General features: G+C 45.7%; 1 protein-coding gene across 1 annotated transcript in view; it reads right to left on the bottom strand.

Annotated features, from left to right (window-relative positions):
- LOC141060146 (uncharacterized) overlaps positions 1-17,443 on the bottom strand; it is a 233,730-nt gene that overhangs the window by 58,152 nt on the left and 158,135 nt on the right. Inside the window, 3 exon segments of the mRNA XM_073556425.1 lie at positions 13,907-14,131; positions 14,554-14,641; positions 14,966-15,415. Coding sequence (XP_073412526.1) covers positions 13,907-14,131; positions 14,554-14,641; positions 14,966-15,415 — 763 coding nt within the window.

Genomic DNA, 17,443 nt, shown 5'->3' with positions numbered 1-17,443 from the left:
ATGCGATATCACACACTGGTATGTTCCATCAGTTTGTGGAGGCAGTAATCAAGGATCACATATTTAGAAATCATGAAGAGGACCACAGTACTCCTGGAACTGAAGATGCCTGTATTGTACCAGATCAACAGTTCCTGGTGAATTTCCCCAAACTGCAAGGAAATGTCCCACACTTCCTCTAAAGACAATTTTCAGAGATTTTATGGACTTCTGTGATGAGAGTGGAGCAAGCAGAAGGATGGGCCGAGGCTTAATCACTAACGGGCACAGACCTCCACTTCAAATCAGACACCAACAGGGTGGAGGTGGGCACTGCTATGTGCCAGAATTATTAAAGATGAGCTGGTTGAACATTTTCAGGTTTAAGATGGACTTCAAACTTCCAAACCTACTGCTAGTTTTTAGAAGACATTTTCTCCAAGCAGTGGTGCAGGAAAGAGTCTGCATCTTTCAAGCAAACTGTTTTTCTGCAGGACAATTCTCCACTGCTCGAGGCCAGGAAAGGCCTTGAAATTAAAGAATAATGACACGGCCCCGTCCTCACCGGACCCAAACCCCAGTGAGAACTTGTGGTCCTTCTTACATGGCAGATTTACAGTGAAGGTGCGCAGTGCCCTCTCTGAGCCGTGTCTGAGACTGTGGTTGGTGCTGCCCAAAGAATCATCAACAGATTAAGAAACTGCTAATGAAAACAGCGGCCACTTTACTATACTGCTCAAAGAAATAAGGCTGTGTGCCCACGATGCGTTTTGTTAAGCATTTCCGCAGCGTTTGAGCCGGCTCAGACGCTGCAGAAATGCTTAAAAGATGCATCAAATTAATTAGCATGCGTTTTTGGCTTTTTGTGCCAATGCATGCGTTTTTAACCGCTCAGGAATCGCTTAGCGGCTAAAAACGCAGCATGCTCATTAATTCCCGCATTGCTGAGCGTTTTTAGCCATCCCCAATGATCCCAGAAATCGCGTGTCAAAAAACGCGTCATAAATCGCGCAAAAAACGCGCGGAAAAAGACGCGCGTTTTCTGGGAAGGGGATCCTTTTCCTGAGCGTTTAAAAACGCTAGGATGGGCACATAGCCTAAAGGGAACACAAGCAGCCTGTTGCAAATGGAATAGTGTTCCCTTTATTTGTTTGAGCAGTATATATTGGGTGCTGATATTTTTTATGCAAACGTCTGAAATGTATCTTTGTACATTTTGAGTGGTTTGGTTATTATTCTCATTTTGTTTATTTTTATCTACTGATCGAGTTGGGAAATTGAACGTTTTTCATTCAGTTACATAATAATTCTGCACACCCAAATGGTCTCCTAAGAAAGACAAAACCTCACTTTTATTTTCTTAAACATTCAGCTTTATTAATCTTTTGGACTGACCCGACAGCACTGTAGTTACAGTATTCAATAATAAAATTGATCATCCAAATTACACATTGCCTGGGTGGTGGAACCACTGTGCCGTGATCCAGAGAGCCTGGTGGGGCGTGACTAGGGACCTCACAACTGTAGTCACAGGAACATCCAGCTGCTTGGAGACGGTCTTATAACTTTTACCTGTAACATGTTTGTCTATAGTTTTCTTTCTAGTCTCCTGAGACAACTCTTTCCTTCACTCCCTCTGGTCCATGTTGAGTGTGATACCCACCATGTCACCACACAGCACAGTGAGGATCTGTAGCCTCTATACCGGCCGCTCACTGACTCCAGGATTGTAGACACCTGTGATGATAATTAGTGGACACACCGCAATGTAACATGTCCCTTCTGTCACATTATTTTCAGGGGTGCCATCATTTCTGTCCAGGCCTATTTCATGAGTTTTTGTTTTTTTTTAAATCCTGTGGCAGCCTGGCTCAGAAGCAATGTCTGACTTTCATTTGTTCATTTTCATAGATTTTTGATTTATTATTACTTTTGTCAGATTCAGGTTATTTCTGTCACCATTGTGGGTTTTTCTGTCATTAAACGAGGGGCACCAACAATTTTGACCATGTGTGTACATATTTAACAACCAAAAGACATAATATACCTATGATTTATATTTAAAAGAAGTTATAACTGATCTGGATTATCACATAACCAGTCTTTAAAAATGAAACCATTACATTATTTAATTGTTCATTGTTGGATTTTTAAAAAAGTTCCGTGTGTAGTGTGAATTCCCAATATATTTGTTTTTTCTAGCAAAATATACTCAATAATTTCCACATAAATCGTGCAATATGATCATGTCGTTTAACCCCTTACCTACAATTGATGTAATATTCCGTCCATGTGACCATGGACCTAATTACCATGGACGGAATATTACGTCATCGCGATCAGCGGCGCCCACGTGGTGAGCGCCGCTGATCGCGGCCGAGTGTCAGCTAATTATCATAGCTGACACCCGGCACAATGTGTCAGGGGCGGTCACAGACCGCCCCCGACACGTTAACCCCTTGCACACCGCGATCAAACGCGATCGTGGTGTATCGGGGGTTAAAGGGAAGCATCGGCAGGGAGGGGGCTCCCTCCGTGCTTCCCTGAGCCCCCCACGGCAGCGCAATGTGCAGCGCTGCTGCGGGGGGCTCTTTCCCTACAGGCCCCCGGATCCAAGATGGCGACGGGGGCCTGCAGGGAGCTGACTTCCTCACTGCCTGCAAAGCGCAGGCATGAGGAAGCCTTCAGCACTGCCTGTGACAGATCGCTGATCTGTCACAGTGATCTGTGATGTGACAGATCAGCGATCTGTCACAGGACAGTGATGTCCCACCTGGGACAAGGTAATAAAGTAAAAAAAAAAAAAAAGTGTTACAAATAATTTAAAAAAAATCGCTAAATAAATTAGTAAAAAAAAAAAAAAAATATTCCCCAATAAATACATTTTTTCAAAATAAAAAAAACAAAAACAATAAAAGTACACATATTTGGTATCGCCGCGTCCGTAATGACCTGCCCTATAAAACTGTCCCATTAGTTAACCCCTTTAGCGAACCCCTTAAAAAATAAAAATAAAAAACGAAGCAAAAAATAATGATTTATTATCATACCACCGAACAAAAAGTGCAATAACGCGCGATCAAAAAGACGCATATAAATATCCATGGTACCGCTGAAAACGTCATCTTGTCCCGCAAAAAACTAGCTGCCATACAGCATCATCAGCGAAAAAATAAAAAAGTTATAGCTCGCAGAATAAAGCGATACAAAAATAATTATTTTTTATATAAAATTGTTTTCATTGCAAAAAACCGACAAAACATAAAAAAAGACCTAAATGAGGTATCGCTGTAACCGTACTGACCCGAAGAATAAAACCGCTTTATCAATTTTACCGCACGCGGAACGGTGTAAACGCACCCCCCAAAAGAAATTCATGAAACGCTGGTTTTTGTTCATTCTGCGTCCCAAAAATCGGAATAAAAAGCGATCAAAAAATGTCACGTGCCCGAAAATGGTACCAATAAAAACGTCAACTCGTCCCGCAAAAAATAAGACCTCACATGACTCGGTGGGTCAAAATACGGAAAAATTATAGCTCACAATATGTGGTGATGCAAAAACTATTTTTACAATAAAAAGCGTCTTTTAGCGTGCGACAGCCGCCAAATATAAAAACCGCCATAAATAGTAAATCAAACCCCCCGTTATCACCCCCTTAGTTAGGGAAAAATAATAAAACTAAAAGAAAATGTATTTATTTCCATTTTCCCGCTAGGGTTAGGGCTAGGGTTAGGGCTAGGGCTAGGGTTAGGGCTCAGTTTAGGGTTAGGGGTGTGTTGGGGTTAGGGTTGGAGTTATAATTGGGGGTTTCCACTGTTTGGGCACATCAGGTGCTCTCCAAAGGCAACATGGCGTCTGATCTCAATTCCAGCCAATTCTGCGTTGAAAAAGTCAAATGGTGCTCCTTCCCTTCCAAGCTCTGCCATGTGCCCAAACAGTGTTTTACCCCCACATGTAGGGTATCAGCCTACTCAGGACAAATTACAAAACAACTTTTGGGGTCCAATTTCTCCTGTTACCCTTAGGAAAATAAAAAATTGGGGGCAAAAATATAATTTTGCGGAAAAAAATGTTTTATTTTCACGCCAAGGCGTTATAAACTTCTGTGAAGCACTTGGGGGTTCAAAGTGCTCTCCACACATCTAGATAAGCTCCGTGGGGGGTCTAGTTTCCAAAATGGGGTCACTTGTGGGGAGTTTCAATAACGCGACATGGTGTCCGATTTCAATTCCAGCCAAAAACGTCAAATGGCGCTGCTTCCCTTCCGAGCTCTGCCATACGCCCAAATAGTGGTTTACACCCACATGTGGGGTATCAGCGTACTCAGGATAAATTGCACAATATCTTTTAGGGTCCTGTTACTTTTGGAAAAATAAGAATTGAGGGTGAAAAGATCATTTTTGTGGAAAAAATATGATTTTTTAATTGTACTGCTGTACGTTATAAACTTCTGTGAAGCCCTTGGGGGTTCAAAGTTCTCACCACACATCTAGATAAGTTCCTTGGGGGGTCTAGATTCCAAAATGGTGTCAATTGTGGGGGGTTTCCACTGTTTTGGTACATCAGGGGTTTTCCAATCGCGACATGGTGTCCGATCTCAATTCTAGCCAAAAACGTCAAATGGCGCTGCTTCCCTTCCGAGCTCTACTATGCGCCCAAATAGTCATTTACACCCACATATGGGGTATCAGCGTACTCAGGACAAATTGCACAATAACTTTTAGGGTCCTGTTACCCTTGGAAAAATAAAAATTGGGGGTGAAAAGATCATTTTTGTGGAAAAAATATGATTTTTTAATTGTACCGCTGTACGTTACAAACTTCTGTGAAGCCCTTGTGGGTTCAAAATTCTCACCACATATCTAGATAAGTTCCTTGGGGGGTCTAGTTTCCAAAATGGGGTCACTTGGGGGGGGTTTCCACTGTTTAGGTACATCAGGGGCTCGCCAAACGTGACATGGCGTCCGATCTGAATTCCAGCCAATTTTGCATTGAAAAAGTCAAACGGCGCTCCTTCCCTTCTGAGCTCTGCCATGCGCCGAAACAGTGGTCCCCCCCCCACATATCAGGTATCAGCGTACTCAGGACAAATTGCACAATAACTTTTGCAGTCCAATTTCTCCTGTTACCCTTGGTAAAATAAAGAAAATTGAACCTGAAGTATTTTTTTTGTGAAAAAAAGTTAAATGTTCATTTTTTTTTTAATATTCAAAAAATTCCTGTGACGCACCTAAAGGGTTAATAAACTTCTTGAATGTGGTTTTGAGCACCTTAAGGGGTGCAGTTTTTAGAATGGTGTCACTTTTGGGTATTTTCTATCATATAGACCCCTCAAAGTGGCTTCAAATGTGAAGTGGTCCCTAAAAATAAAATGGTGTTGCAAAAATGAGAAATCGCTGGTCAATTTTTAACCCTTATAACTTCCTAACAAAAAAAAATTTTGGTTCCAAAATTGTGCTGATGTAAAGTAAACATGTGGGAAATGTTATGTATTAAGTTTTTTGTGTGACGTATCTCTGTGATTTAAGGGCATAAAAATTCAAAGTTGGAAAATTGCGAAATTTTCAAAATTTTCGCCAAATTTCCGTTTTTTTCACAAATAAACGCAAGTTATTTGAATGAAATTTTACCACTAACATGAAGTACAATATGTCACGAGAAAACAATGTCAGAATCACCGGGATCCATGAAAGCGTTCCAGAGTTATGACCTCATAAAGGTACAGTGGTCAGAATTGTAAAAATTGGCCCGGTAGTTCACGTGCAAACCACCCTTGGTAGTGAAGGGGTTAAATTTGGCAATAATATTATCCCATACAATAGAATGGTTTAAGGATATGCAAATAATAAAATATAGATACATAAAAGTGCAGAAGCCCTCCTTGTCCTCCCATCAAAGTTTGTAGCCTCATAAAATATTACAATCATCATATTATATAACACTTTGTACTTACAATTGCTTATTTTGTCTTTCTACCCAGTTAATTCTTGTCATTTCCATTATGTCTATGACATCATGTGATTAATAACTGACAAGCTGAATCCTTCTAAGCTCTATGTAGAAACAGGAGGTCTCTCTTCCCTTCATGAGTCATCCCCCTCTTTAACGCCTGACGCAGCTGCACCACTCCTCACCCTGACATTTATTTTCCGGTGAGTAGAATTGTAGTTCTAATGATGACTCATGCACAAAAAAGTGTCTTCCTGCTTCTACATAGATCTTGGAAGGATTCAGCTCCTCAGTTTTTACCCACTTGATGTCATAGATCTAATACAAAAAGAAGCATTAACTGGGTAGAAGGGCAGAATGAGCAATTGTAAGTACACAGTGCTAGATGATGATTGTAATATACTGAGAGGATAAAATGTTGATGGGAGGAGAAGCAGTATATGTATATAAAAGTATATGTATATAATATAAAAAAGCAGTGCCCAAATAAAGTAGAACTTTAGGGATGAGGATGAAAATTAATTCTTATGTAGTGGTTATTAGCTCTGTATCTACAATAACTAGAATTCTGCCTGATCACTGCTGCCTCTGAATGGTCCATGAATAAGATACACCAATAAAGCCCCCTCTCTACAGGGGGTGCCAAGTGGCTAGAGAATACAGGGGAGGATTGATGTGTTAGGAGATGTGAACTTTGGTCAGGCTGTGGTCAGAACTTCTCAGATTTAAGCAGAGGTGCTGGATGCACTGACTGCCCGGATGCTTTTCTGAGCAACTCTCAGAGGTAGCGAAGGAGCAGAAGACAGGATTAAAGGGGTATCCGGGTCTTAAAAAATTGTGTCTAAGCATTAACGGATGTAGTTGCTAACAGAGGCAACTACCTGTCTGTTGTACCCGGCGCCGGTCATTGACCGGTTTCTCTTCCTGTTGACAAGACGAGACTACTGGCGTCATTCTGATTGACTGCCGGCTCCTCGTTGCCCAATTGGGGGAAGCCGGCTGTCAATCAGCATGACGCCCTGTCAACCGGAAAGGAAGCCTCTGCTCTCTTGACAGGCTTCTTACAAATAGGCAACGAGGAGCCGGCTAACAATCAGCATGACACCAGTAGTCCCGCCCTGCCAACAGGAAAATAAACCGCCACTTTGTTGACGTAATGTCAACGGAAGTCTAGTTACTGCTCTGTGCTGGCGGAGAACAGCGCTGGGTACAACAGTCAGATAGCATCTACCTGCCTGTTAGTGCTTAGGCACATTTTTTTTTTAAGTCCCGGATATCCCCTTTAACTGACATGAGATATACTTCCATAAAGCCATCCTGCCTGAGCGCTGCTGCTTCAGAAGCCCCAAGAAAGAACAAGACGTGTCCAACAACCCGCACGCTGCAGTCATTCATGCTTCAGGCCAGCTTCTGTTTATACTGCATTAGCATTTTTGATGTATGCGCAGTACAAACTGTAGGAAAATGTAAAAACAATCAACTTTGGTGCTTTTATGTTCAAGATGCTACGGACGGCATTAAAAAGCGCCTGGTTTTTACGGACTCTCCGTGAATCTATGGACGGTTGGCAACCCAGCCCTTCTGGACCCTACCTAGACCTACCCTTATCCTGTGATTGTGATTCCTAACATAACCGGCCTCTAAAAAGCCACCACATGACCTGAATCGAGTTGTACAAAACTTCTCAACTGAAGGATCTCCCTGAAACCAAAGATAGACGACGGATTCTGTGTCCAATTCCTTTCTAAGGCTACTTTCACACATCAGTTTTTTGCCGTCAGGCATGATCCGGCTTTTTTTTAGAAAAAACGGATCCGGCATAAATTTTGGAGAACTGTAGAAACGGATCCGTTTTTTTGCTGGATCCGTCTCTGTTCCTGGGGGCTGGCCAATTGGATCTGAGCATGCGCAGACTTAAAAAAAACGGATCCGGTGGCTGGATCCGTCTTTTTCTGGATCCGGCGCATTCCGGCGCCCATAGACTTTCATTGTAGCAAAAAGCTGGAAGCGCCGGATCCGGCGCTTCCGGCTTTTTCGCCGGAGACAAAAAACGTTACAGTAGCCGTTTTTTCCAGACGCCGGAATGAGACAAGTTGCCGGATCCGGCAAAAAACGGATGAAACGCAATTCCATCCGGCACGATCCGGCGCTAATGCAAGTCAATGGGGAAAAACCGGATCCGGCATTGCATTTTGCCGGATCCGGTTTTACAAAAAAAAGCCGGATCGCGCCTGAAGGCAAAAAACTGATGTGTGAAAGAGGCCTAAGAGATTTCTGTCTGTCATCCGTCTTTCGCAATCATGCTACAATTTTACCAGTTGTAAGAAAACATCCTTTATTAATAATATCTTTAAAGGACCAGATCACAAGTTATACATTACACATAATAAAAACATAATGAATAACAGAAAATGCTAAGTTAATATTTCATAATATAACATTATTCTTATCCTACAGGAACACAACTGGATGATCATTGCAGAGGAAAACCGATTACAATATTATGAACCTCTGAAGGTATAAAAGTAGGAGCCTGCAACAGAGAGAACCACAAATACTTTGTTTAAAGGAGTGACCTGGTACCTAAAATGTCCTAATTATCTAATTTAATAATAACCACTTTTCTAAATAGCTTTATTATAGAATACCCTACACTTCTCTAGATCTATCTAATCCTGAAATGTGTTTTTCTTTACTCCACTCCCTGTGATGTTTAATTTGAGAGGAGTTTCACCCAGTATGTCACAGGAGAGGCTGGGGCTGCACCCGCTTCCCACAGTGTCTATCATCCCTCCTGGGACAGGATGTCATCTGGGGGCAGCACTGCAGTTACTTCATACAGTTTCTTGCATCACTGCCATTTGACAATGTCCTGGATCCATGGTGAAAGCTGCTGTGGGAGATGCGAGTGCAGCGCTGGGACTTTGCATCCATCCCCTGCATCCATACTGCACAGATCCAGTCAGTCCCACCATTCAACATCAGAGACGCTCTCACAAATCACTTAACCATCTGCTCACTCTTTCTATCCTCCTCCTAGTCGCAGGAGACATTGCTCCCAACCCTGGTCCCCCATGTTATAGAAAGTCAAACCTCCCGACTGCTACACTCAGAAACCCCTCTAATCTTATTAATATTCCCTGCATGCCATCTGTCTCTCTTAATTGTGCACTTTGGAATTCTCGCTCAGTGTGTAACAAACTCTCCTTCATTCATGACTTTTTCCTTTCTAATTCTCTTAACCTCCTGGCTCTTACTGAAACCTGGATCCAGCAGTCAGACACTACCGCTGCTGCTGCTCTTTCATACGGGGGGCTTCACTTCTCTCATACCCCAAGATCAGACAATAGAGCTGGTGGAGGCGTTGGTCTGCTCCTATCACCAAAATGTACCTTTCAGGTTATCCCTCAAGTACCCTCACTTGTCTTCCCTTCTTTTGAGGTCCATGCCGTCAGACTCTACACCCCCTTCTCCATGCGAGTGGCGGTGGTGTATCGTCCTCCCGGCCCCTCCCATCAGTTCCTGGATCATTTTGCCACTTGGCTTCCACATTTTCTCTCCTGTGACATCCCCACCCTCATCATGGGTGATTTCAACATCCCCATTGCTCTTCCCCTCTCACCATCTGCTACTCACCTTTTATCTCTAACCTCCTCATTTGGCCTTTCGCAGCTTACTAATTCTCCAACGCATGAAGACGGAAACTCCCTCGACTTGGTCTTCTCTCGGCTTTGTGCAGTGGATGATTTTGCAAACTCCCCTCTCCCGCTCTCTGACCACAATCTTCTTTCATTCTCTATCAAGAACTGCCAGGCTGCTCAGGTCACCCCCACTGTCCAGACTTATAGAAACATACAGGCCATTAACACCCAGAAACTTATGAAGAACTTGCAGTCTTCATTGGCCCCTATCTCCTCCCTCTCATGTCCTGATTCTGCACTGAAGCATTACAATGAAACACTTCAAACTGCCCTGGATGAATTTGCAGCTCCTATACATAGAACACCACAACACAGACGGCGACAACCCTGGCACACGGTGCAAACACGTTTCCTGCAGCGGTGCTCCAGGTGCGCCGAACGTCTGTGGAGAAAATCCAATCTACCCGAAGATTTCATCCATTTTAAGTTTATGCTTAGAACATACAACACTGCCCTTCACCTCTCCAAACAAACCTATTTCAACACCCTCATCACCTCACTGTCCAATAACCCGAAACGTCTCTTTGACACTTTTCATTCTCTACTCAATCCAAGAGTACAGGCCCCAACCACGGAGCTCCGAGCTGACGATCTGGCCAATTACTTCAAAGAAAAAATTGACCAGATCCGACAGAAAATTATCTCCCAATCACCTCATACCACGCACTGTCCTCCCTCCCCCACTGCATCTAGCTCACTCTCTGATTTTGAACCAGTCACAGAAGAAGAAGTAAGCAGGCTCCTTGCATCTTCTCGCCCAACTACTTGCACCAGTGACCCATTTCCGTCACAGCTCCTCCAGTCCCTTTCCCCTGCTGTCACCCCTCACCTAACTAAAATATTTAACCTCTCTCTCTCTTCTGGTATTTTTCCCTCCTCATTTAAGCATGCCATCATACATCCACTACTTAAAAAACCATCCCTCGACCAAAACTGTGCCGCTAACTATAGACCTGTCTCTAATCTTCCCTTCATCTCTAAACTCCTGGAACGCCTGGTCCACTCCCGTCTTATCCGCTATCTCTCAGAAAACTCTCTTCTCGACCCTCTCCAATCCGGTTTCCGCTCTTTACACTCCACTGAAACTGCCCTCACTAAAGTCTCTAATGATCTGCTAACAGCTAAATCAAATGGTCACTACTCCATGCTAATTCTCTTGGATCTCTCTGCAGCATTCGACACTGTGGATCATCAGCTCCTCCTCATTATGCTCTGTTCCATTGGCCTCAAGGACACCGTTCTCTCCTGGTTCTCCTCCTATCTCTCCGACCGCTCCTTTACTGTATCTTTTGCCAGTTCCTCCTCCTCTCATCTTCCCCTTACTGTTGGGGTCCCCCAAGGATCGGTTCTAGGCCCCCTCCTCTTCTCCTTGTACATTGCCCCTATTGGTCAAACAATCAGTAGATTTGATTTCCAGTACCATCTCTATGCTGATGACACCCAATTATACGCTTCTTCTCCTGACATCACGCCAGCCTTTCTAGAAAACACCGGCGATTGTCTAAACGCTGTGTCTAATATCATGTCCTCACTATATCTGAAACTGAACCTGTCAAAGACTGAACTCCTGGTGTTTCCTCCCTCTACTAATGTACCTATACCCGACATTGCCATTTCTGTGTGTGGTTCCACTATTACTCCCCAGCAACAGGCCCGCTGTCTTGGGGTCATACTTGATTCCGAGCTTTCCTTTGCCCCCCACATTCGATCACTGGCTCGCTCTTGTCATCTGCACCTCAAAAACATTTCTAGAATTCGACCTTTTCTTACCTTTGACTCTGCAAAAACTCTTACTGTTTCTCTTATTCATTCTCGTCTCGACTATTGTAACTCTCTTCTAATCGGTCTCCCTCTTACCAAACTCTCCCCTCCAATCTGTCTTGAATGCTGCAGCCAGGATCATATTCCTCACCAATCGTTACACCGATGCCTCTACCTTGTGCCAGTCATTACACTGGCTACCCATCCACTCCAGAATTCAGTATAAACTTATTACCCTCACTCACAAAGCCCTCCATGGCTCAGCACCACCCTACATCTCCTCCCTTGTTTCAGTATACCACCCTACCCGCGCCCTCCGTTCTGCTGATGACCTGAGGTTAGCATCCTCAATAGTCAGAACCTCCCACTCCCGTCTCCAAGACTTTACACGTGCCGCGCCAATTCTTTGGAATGCACTTCCCAGGTCAATACGATTAGTCCCCAATCCCCACAATTTTAAGCGTGTCCTGAAAACGCATTTATTCAGACTGGCCTACCACCCCAACACATTAACCTAATCTATCCCTGTGTGGCAGAGCCAAAAGTTTTACCATAACCAGGTTCCTCGCATCATTCTCCCACATGCTTTATGCATCCATTAGCCCTCTGTGTCCGTACTGTCACACACCTAACATTATGGCTGGTCCATACAATCAGGGCAACTGTTACCACCCACCTTTCGTGTCTACCTCTTTCCTCATAGACTGTAAGCTTGCGAGCAGGGCCCTCATTCCTCTTGGTATTTGTTATAATCTACTGTATGTGATTGTTATGCTGTAATGTCTATTGTCTGTACAAATCCCCTCTGAAATGTAAAGTGCTGCGGAATATGTCGGCGCTATAAAAATAAAATTTATCATTATTATTATCCCCACCTGTGAGCAGCTTCTGTGAAATAAGATGTAATCAGGGTCGGAGACAGAAGCAGGGTAAGTGACACCAGCACCACCCCACAGCTTCTAGCACCACCCTCAAATAAATCATAATCAGGGTACGGCACTAGTGATATGCATTGCTTCTATCACTACCCCCTAATGAAGATTCATTTGAGGGCAGTGCTAGAAGTTGTGGGGCAGCACTGATGTCACTTACTGCTTCTATGTCTGCCCCGATGAAATCTTGTTTCACAATTAAAGGCTGTGACGGAGACAGAAGCAGAGTGCCGACACTGCTCTCACCTCTCCCACAACATTTATCACCATTGATCCAGGGCATCTTCATAGGGCTGCTAAGCAAGAAACTATAATAAGTAACTACAACACTGCTCCCTGATGACGTCCTGTCCAGGATGGGTGATAGACACTGCGGGGAAATGAGTGCAGCTCTGGCCTACTGTGATGCGCTGTGTGAAACTCCTCTCAAGTGAAATGTCACAGGAAGTGAAGTAAATAAATAAAAACATTTAGGTAATAATTAAATAGGGGAAAGTGTAGGGTATTTTCACGATCCCTAGAGTGGACCCTCTGGGCCGTGATACCAACCCACCCTGAGCGAGCTGACCTAGTGAGACCACCCCCTATACAGGGAGTGTCAGGGGCAGACCCAGGGGGGGGGGGGGGGGGGGAGTGCCACAACTGCTGGTACCAGGAGGCCAGCTTGTAGGAGATGGAGGAGGCTATGGGCAACCGGGGAGACAGACTAGAGACACCGAGGAACGGGGGCTGAGGAGACGGGACCAGATCCGAGACCTACAGAGCCCAGGAGCGGGCAGGCACTGTAAGGAAGGCACACGAGAAACATGAGTTAGCAGAGCACGTACTAGAAAGCACACTGGGAGGCACCCGGGGATCAGGATTGAGCGGAGCACACACTGGGAAGCACGCTAGGATCACGAGTGAGCAGAGCGCGCACTGGGAAGCAAGTCGGGATCAGGAGTGAACACGGCGCGCACTGGGAAGCATGCTGCGATCAGGAGTGAGCAGAACACACACTGGGAAGCACGCTGGGATCAGGAGTGAGCAATGAGCAGGGCGTGCATTGGAAAGCACACTGGGATCAGGAGTAAGCAGAGCGCGCACTGAGAAGCACGCTGGGATCACGAGTGAGCAGAGCGCGACCAGAATAATAGAAGAGCACCAGCACTGGATCCACGACTGGCCCCAGAACAGATTCTAGCGTAATAATCAGGCACTTCATCTAGCAGGAGGCGGCCTGATATACCTGGTGCTGTCGCCACGCAAGGAGGATGCTTCCGGGTCAGGCCGTATAAAGTGCTGAGGTGGCGTGCTGCCTAGCGCGTGTGCGTGGCAGACCGGATACCCGACGAGGCCAAAAAGTAGGAGCCAGAGGAGAGACACTAGGAGGTGCCCGGTCAGTGGCACGCCGGGGCGAAAGGCGAGTATTCCGGGGCCGGAGGGCAGGTGCTGTAAAATCCCCCCCCCCTTACATCCCCCCTTCTTGAGGCTGGAAAGAAATCTTTCTAGGATACGAGGTGCAGTGATGTTCTCCCGAGGTTCCCACGACCTCTCCTCAGGACCAAACCCTTTCCAATCAATCAAGAAGAAAGTTCTCACCTTTTTCATGGCGAGTATATCCCTCACCTCAAAAACATCCATGCTGCTAACCGGACTAGGAGTGCGACGTATAGAAGAATGATAGCGGTTAAACACCACAGGTTTGAGGAGGAAGGCATGGAAGGTGTTGGGAATATGGAGTGAGGCAAGCAACTTCAACTTGTAGGCCGCATCATTGATCTCGAAGGGACCGATGTATCGAGGATCCAACTTGTAGGAAGGAATCTGAAGCCAGATATACTTGGATGAAAGCCATACTTTGTCACCGGGAAGATAAGGAGGTGGGTCCAAGCGTCTTATCAGCATGTTTCTTCATCCTGTCACCTGCTTTGACAAGTGCTCCTTTGGTCTCCTCCCAAATCTTAGAAAACTCTACGGACAGAGAATCAGCTGCAGGTACGCCCGAGACTGGAGGAACTGGCAGGGGCATATTAGGATGCTGTTCCGAGACAATGAAAAAAAGGAGACTTGTTAGAAGACTCGCTGGGATGATTGTTATAAGCAAATTCTGCCCAAGGAAGAAGACTGACCTAATTGTCCTGGTGAGCCCTGGAAAAATGGCAAAGGTAAGACGTCAGGATCTGGTTGGTTCGTTCCACTGGACCGTTGATCTGGGGGTGATAGGCCAAAGAGAAATCCAAACTCACGTTCATAAGTTTGCAGAGGGCTCTCCAAAACCAGGAAGCAAACTGATCTCCCCTGTCAGACACGATGCGTTGCGGGAGTCCATGAATCCTAAAAATATGAGCAACAAAAGTCTTGGCCAATTCGGAGGCAGAGGGCAAACCAGGCAGAGGGATAAAGTGGGCCATCTTAGAGAAACGATCCACGACCACTAAGATAACCGTACAACCAGAGGAGCGGGGGAGATCAGTGATAAAATCCATGGCTATATGTTGCCATGGGGCCGAAAGTACCGAAAGAGGCTGCAGTGTACTGGAGGGAAGTTGCCTCAGAATCTTGTTCTTGGCGCAGGAGGAACAGAAAGCTATAAAATCCTCTATGTCTTGGCGCAGAGAGGACCACCAATAGAGGCGAGAGATAAGAGAGGGAGTCTACTTTATCGCCGCATGACCGGCAAACTTGGATGAATGGCCCCAGAGTAACACCTTCTCTCTGTCACTCTCAGCAATGAATGTCTTCCCTGGGGGTAAATTAGCCTGACCCAGGGGAGCCACCATGATAATCCTGGAGGGATGGATGATGTGATAAGGATCCTCCTCTGCATCAGCCGGCTGGAAGGACCTGGACAGGGCATCAGCATTGATGTTCTTTTTGCCTGGTTGGAAGTGAAGTTCAAAATCGAAGCGGGCAAAAAACAGGGACCACCTGGCCTGCCGGGGGTTAAGTCTTTGAGCAGACTGGATGTAGGACAGATTCTTGTAGTCGGAGAAAATTATGAAAGGATGTATTTCCCCCTCGAGTAGATAACGCCATTCCTCAAGAGCCAATTTAATAGCCAGCAGCTCTGTCTTCGATGGAATAATTGCGCTCAGCCAAAGAAAATGCCTTTGAGAAAAAACCACAGGTGACTAAGCGACCAGATGAGGACTTCTGGGAGAGCACTGCTCCAGCTCCCGTGGAGGAGGCGTCCACCTCAAGAATGAATGGCCTGCTAGTCTCAGGACGTTGAACCACAGGAGTGGCAGCAAAGGCTTGCTTCAGAGACAAAAAAGCATCTTGTGCCTCTGGAGACCAGAGTAGGAGTAGGCTCCCTTATGAACAAGAGCTGAGATAGGCTTAGATAGTGAGGAAAAATGCAGGATGAACTGCCTATAATAGTTCCTGAATCCAAAGAACCTTTGGATGGGCTTTACCCCGAGAGGCAGTGGCCAGTTGAGGATGGCTGACACTTTCTCCGGATCCATCTTTAAGCCGAAGTCAGAGATGATGTATCCCAAAAATGGTAAAGAGGTCTGCTCAAAAACGCACTTCTCGAACTTGGCATAGAGACGATTCTCCCTCAAACGTAACAGCACTTGGCGAACGTTCCGTCAATGAGATGACAGAAACGGAGAGAAAACGAGAATATCATCCAGGTGTATTACAGCGCAGGAATACAAGAGGTCTTGGAAAATAACAAGCTCCTGAAATTCTGCGGGTGCATTGCAGAGACTGAAGGGTATGACTAGGTACTCGTAATGTTCGTCCCGCGTATTAAACGCAGCCTTCCACTTGTCCCCGGCACGGATACAGATCAGGTTATAGGTACCACGAAGATCTAGTTTGGTGAAGATCCGTGCTCCCCTCAAACGATCAAAAAGCTCTGGAATTAGCGGCAGAGAATACCTGTTCTTGACCGTGATGTTATTGAAGCCTCTATATTCAATACAGGGTCGGAGGAAGCCGTCCTTTTTAACAAAGAAGAATCCCGCACCTACTAGAGAGGAGGACTTCCGAATAAAGCCCCTGGCCAGATTCTCCTGGATATATTCCGACATGGCCTGGGTCTCAGCTGGAGAGAGCGGGTATATTCTGTCCCTAGGAGGGGTCGAACCAGGAATGAGTTCAATCGGACAGTCATACGGCCGATGCGGAGGAAGACTCTCCGCCTCATTCTTGTTGAAGACATTCGCGAAAGACCAGTAGGCTGAGGGTAACCCTATGGGAACAGAAGGAGGCCGTGACGTCCCAATCGGTCGAACTGGCAGCAGGCACCTCTCCTGACAGAACTGACCCCAACGAAGTATGTTTCCAGAACGCCAATCCCTTAACCAGGGAAGACCAAGAAGAATGGCGTGGGACATGTCAGAGAGAACATAGAAAGCAATCGTCTCCCGATGCAGAACCGCAACTTGTAACTCCAGTTCCTCGGTAACTTTAGTAATAGCCTCCGGGAAAAGGTCTGCAGCCAACAGAAGCAATCAACCAGGGATTCTCCAGGGTCCTAATTGGGATCTGGTACTTTTCCACCTTTTCAAGCCTAATGAAGATCCCTGCCGCGCCCAAATCCATGTAAGCCACCTCACAATAGTGTTTAAGACCTAAAGACAACTGGACAGACAGGGTTAAAGGTAGAGAGGAATCACATACTCCTAGGGAGGACTCTCTTACCTGTCCTAGGTGGAGGAATTTCCCAGCCACACTGGACAGGAACAAAGCAAATAGGCCTTGTGCGAGTCTGTCTCAACATCGTTGCTCCACAATTTTGAGTCAATCCACTTGCATCGGTTCAGAGGCTGCAGTGAAAGAAGATACCGTAGAACATTGACTGAGTGGCCTGTGGACGGTCGGAGGAGGCCTACTCACTCGTCTATCTCAAAGATTCGCGAGAGCGCTCCTGGAACCATAGGTCAATACGTGTAACGAGATAGATTAAATCCTCGAGAGAGGTTGGGGTATCTCAACCAGCGGGCTCATCCTTAATCCGACCCGACAGCCCAAGCCAGAAGGCACCAACCAGCGCCTCATTATTCCACCCCAACTCCGAGGCCAAGGTGCGAAAATGAATGGCATATTGCCCAACAGTGAGAGAACCTTGCTGGAGATTAAAGAGGGACTCGGTGGTAGAGGCCAAGCGACCCGGTTCGTCGAACA

Source organism: Dendrobates tinctorius, unplaced genomic scaffold (assembly GCF_039654945.1).
Source record: "Dendrobates tinctorius isolate UK_male_01 unplaced genomic scaffold, ASM3965494v1 ptg000232l, whole genome shotgun sequence".
Lineage (NCBI taxonomy): Eukaryota > Metazoa > Chordata > Amphibia > Anura > Dendrobatidae > Dendrobates > Dendrobates tinctorius.
The sequence above is the reverse complement of the archived record's forward strand: the minus strand, read 5'-3'. Positions and strand labels throughout refer to the sequence as shown.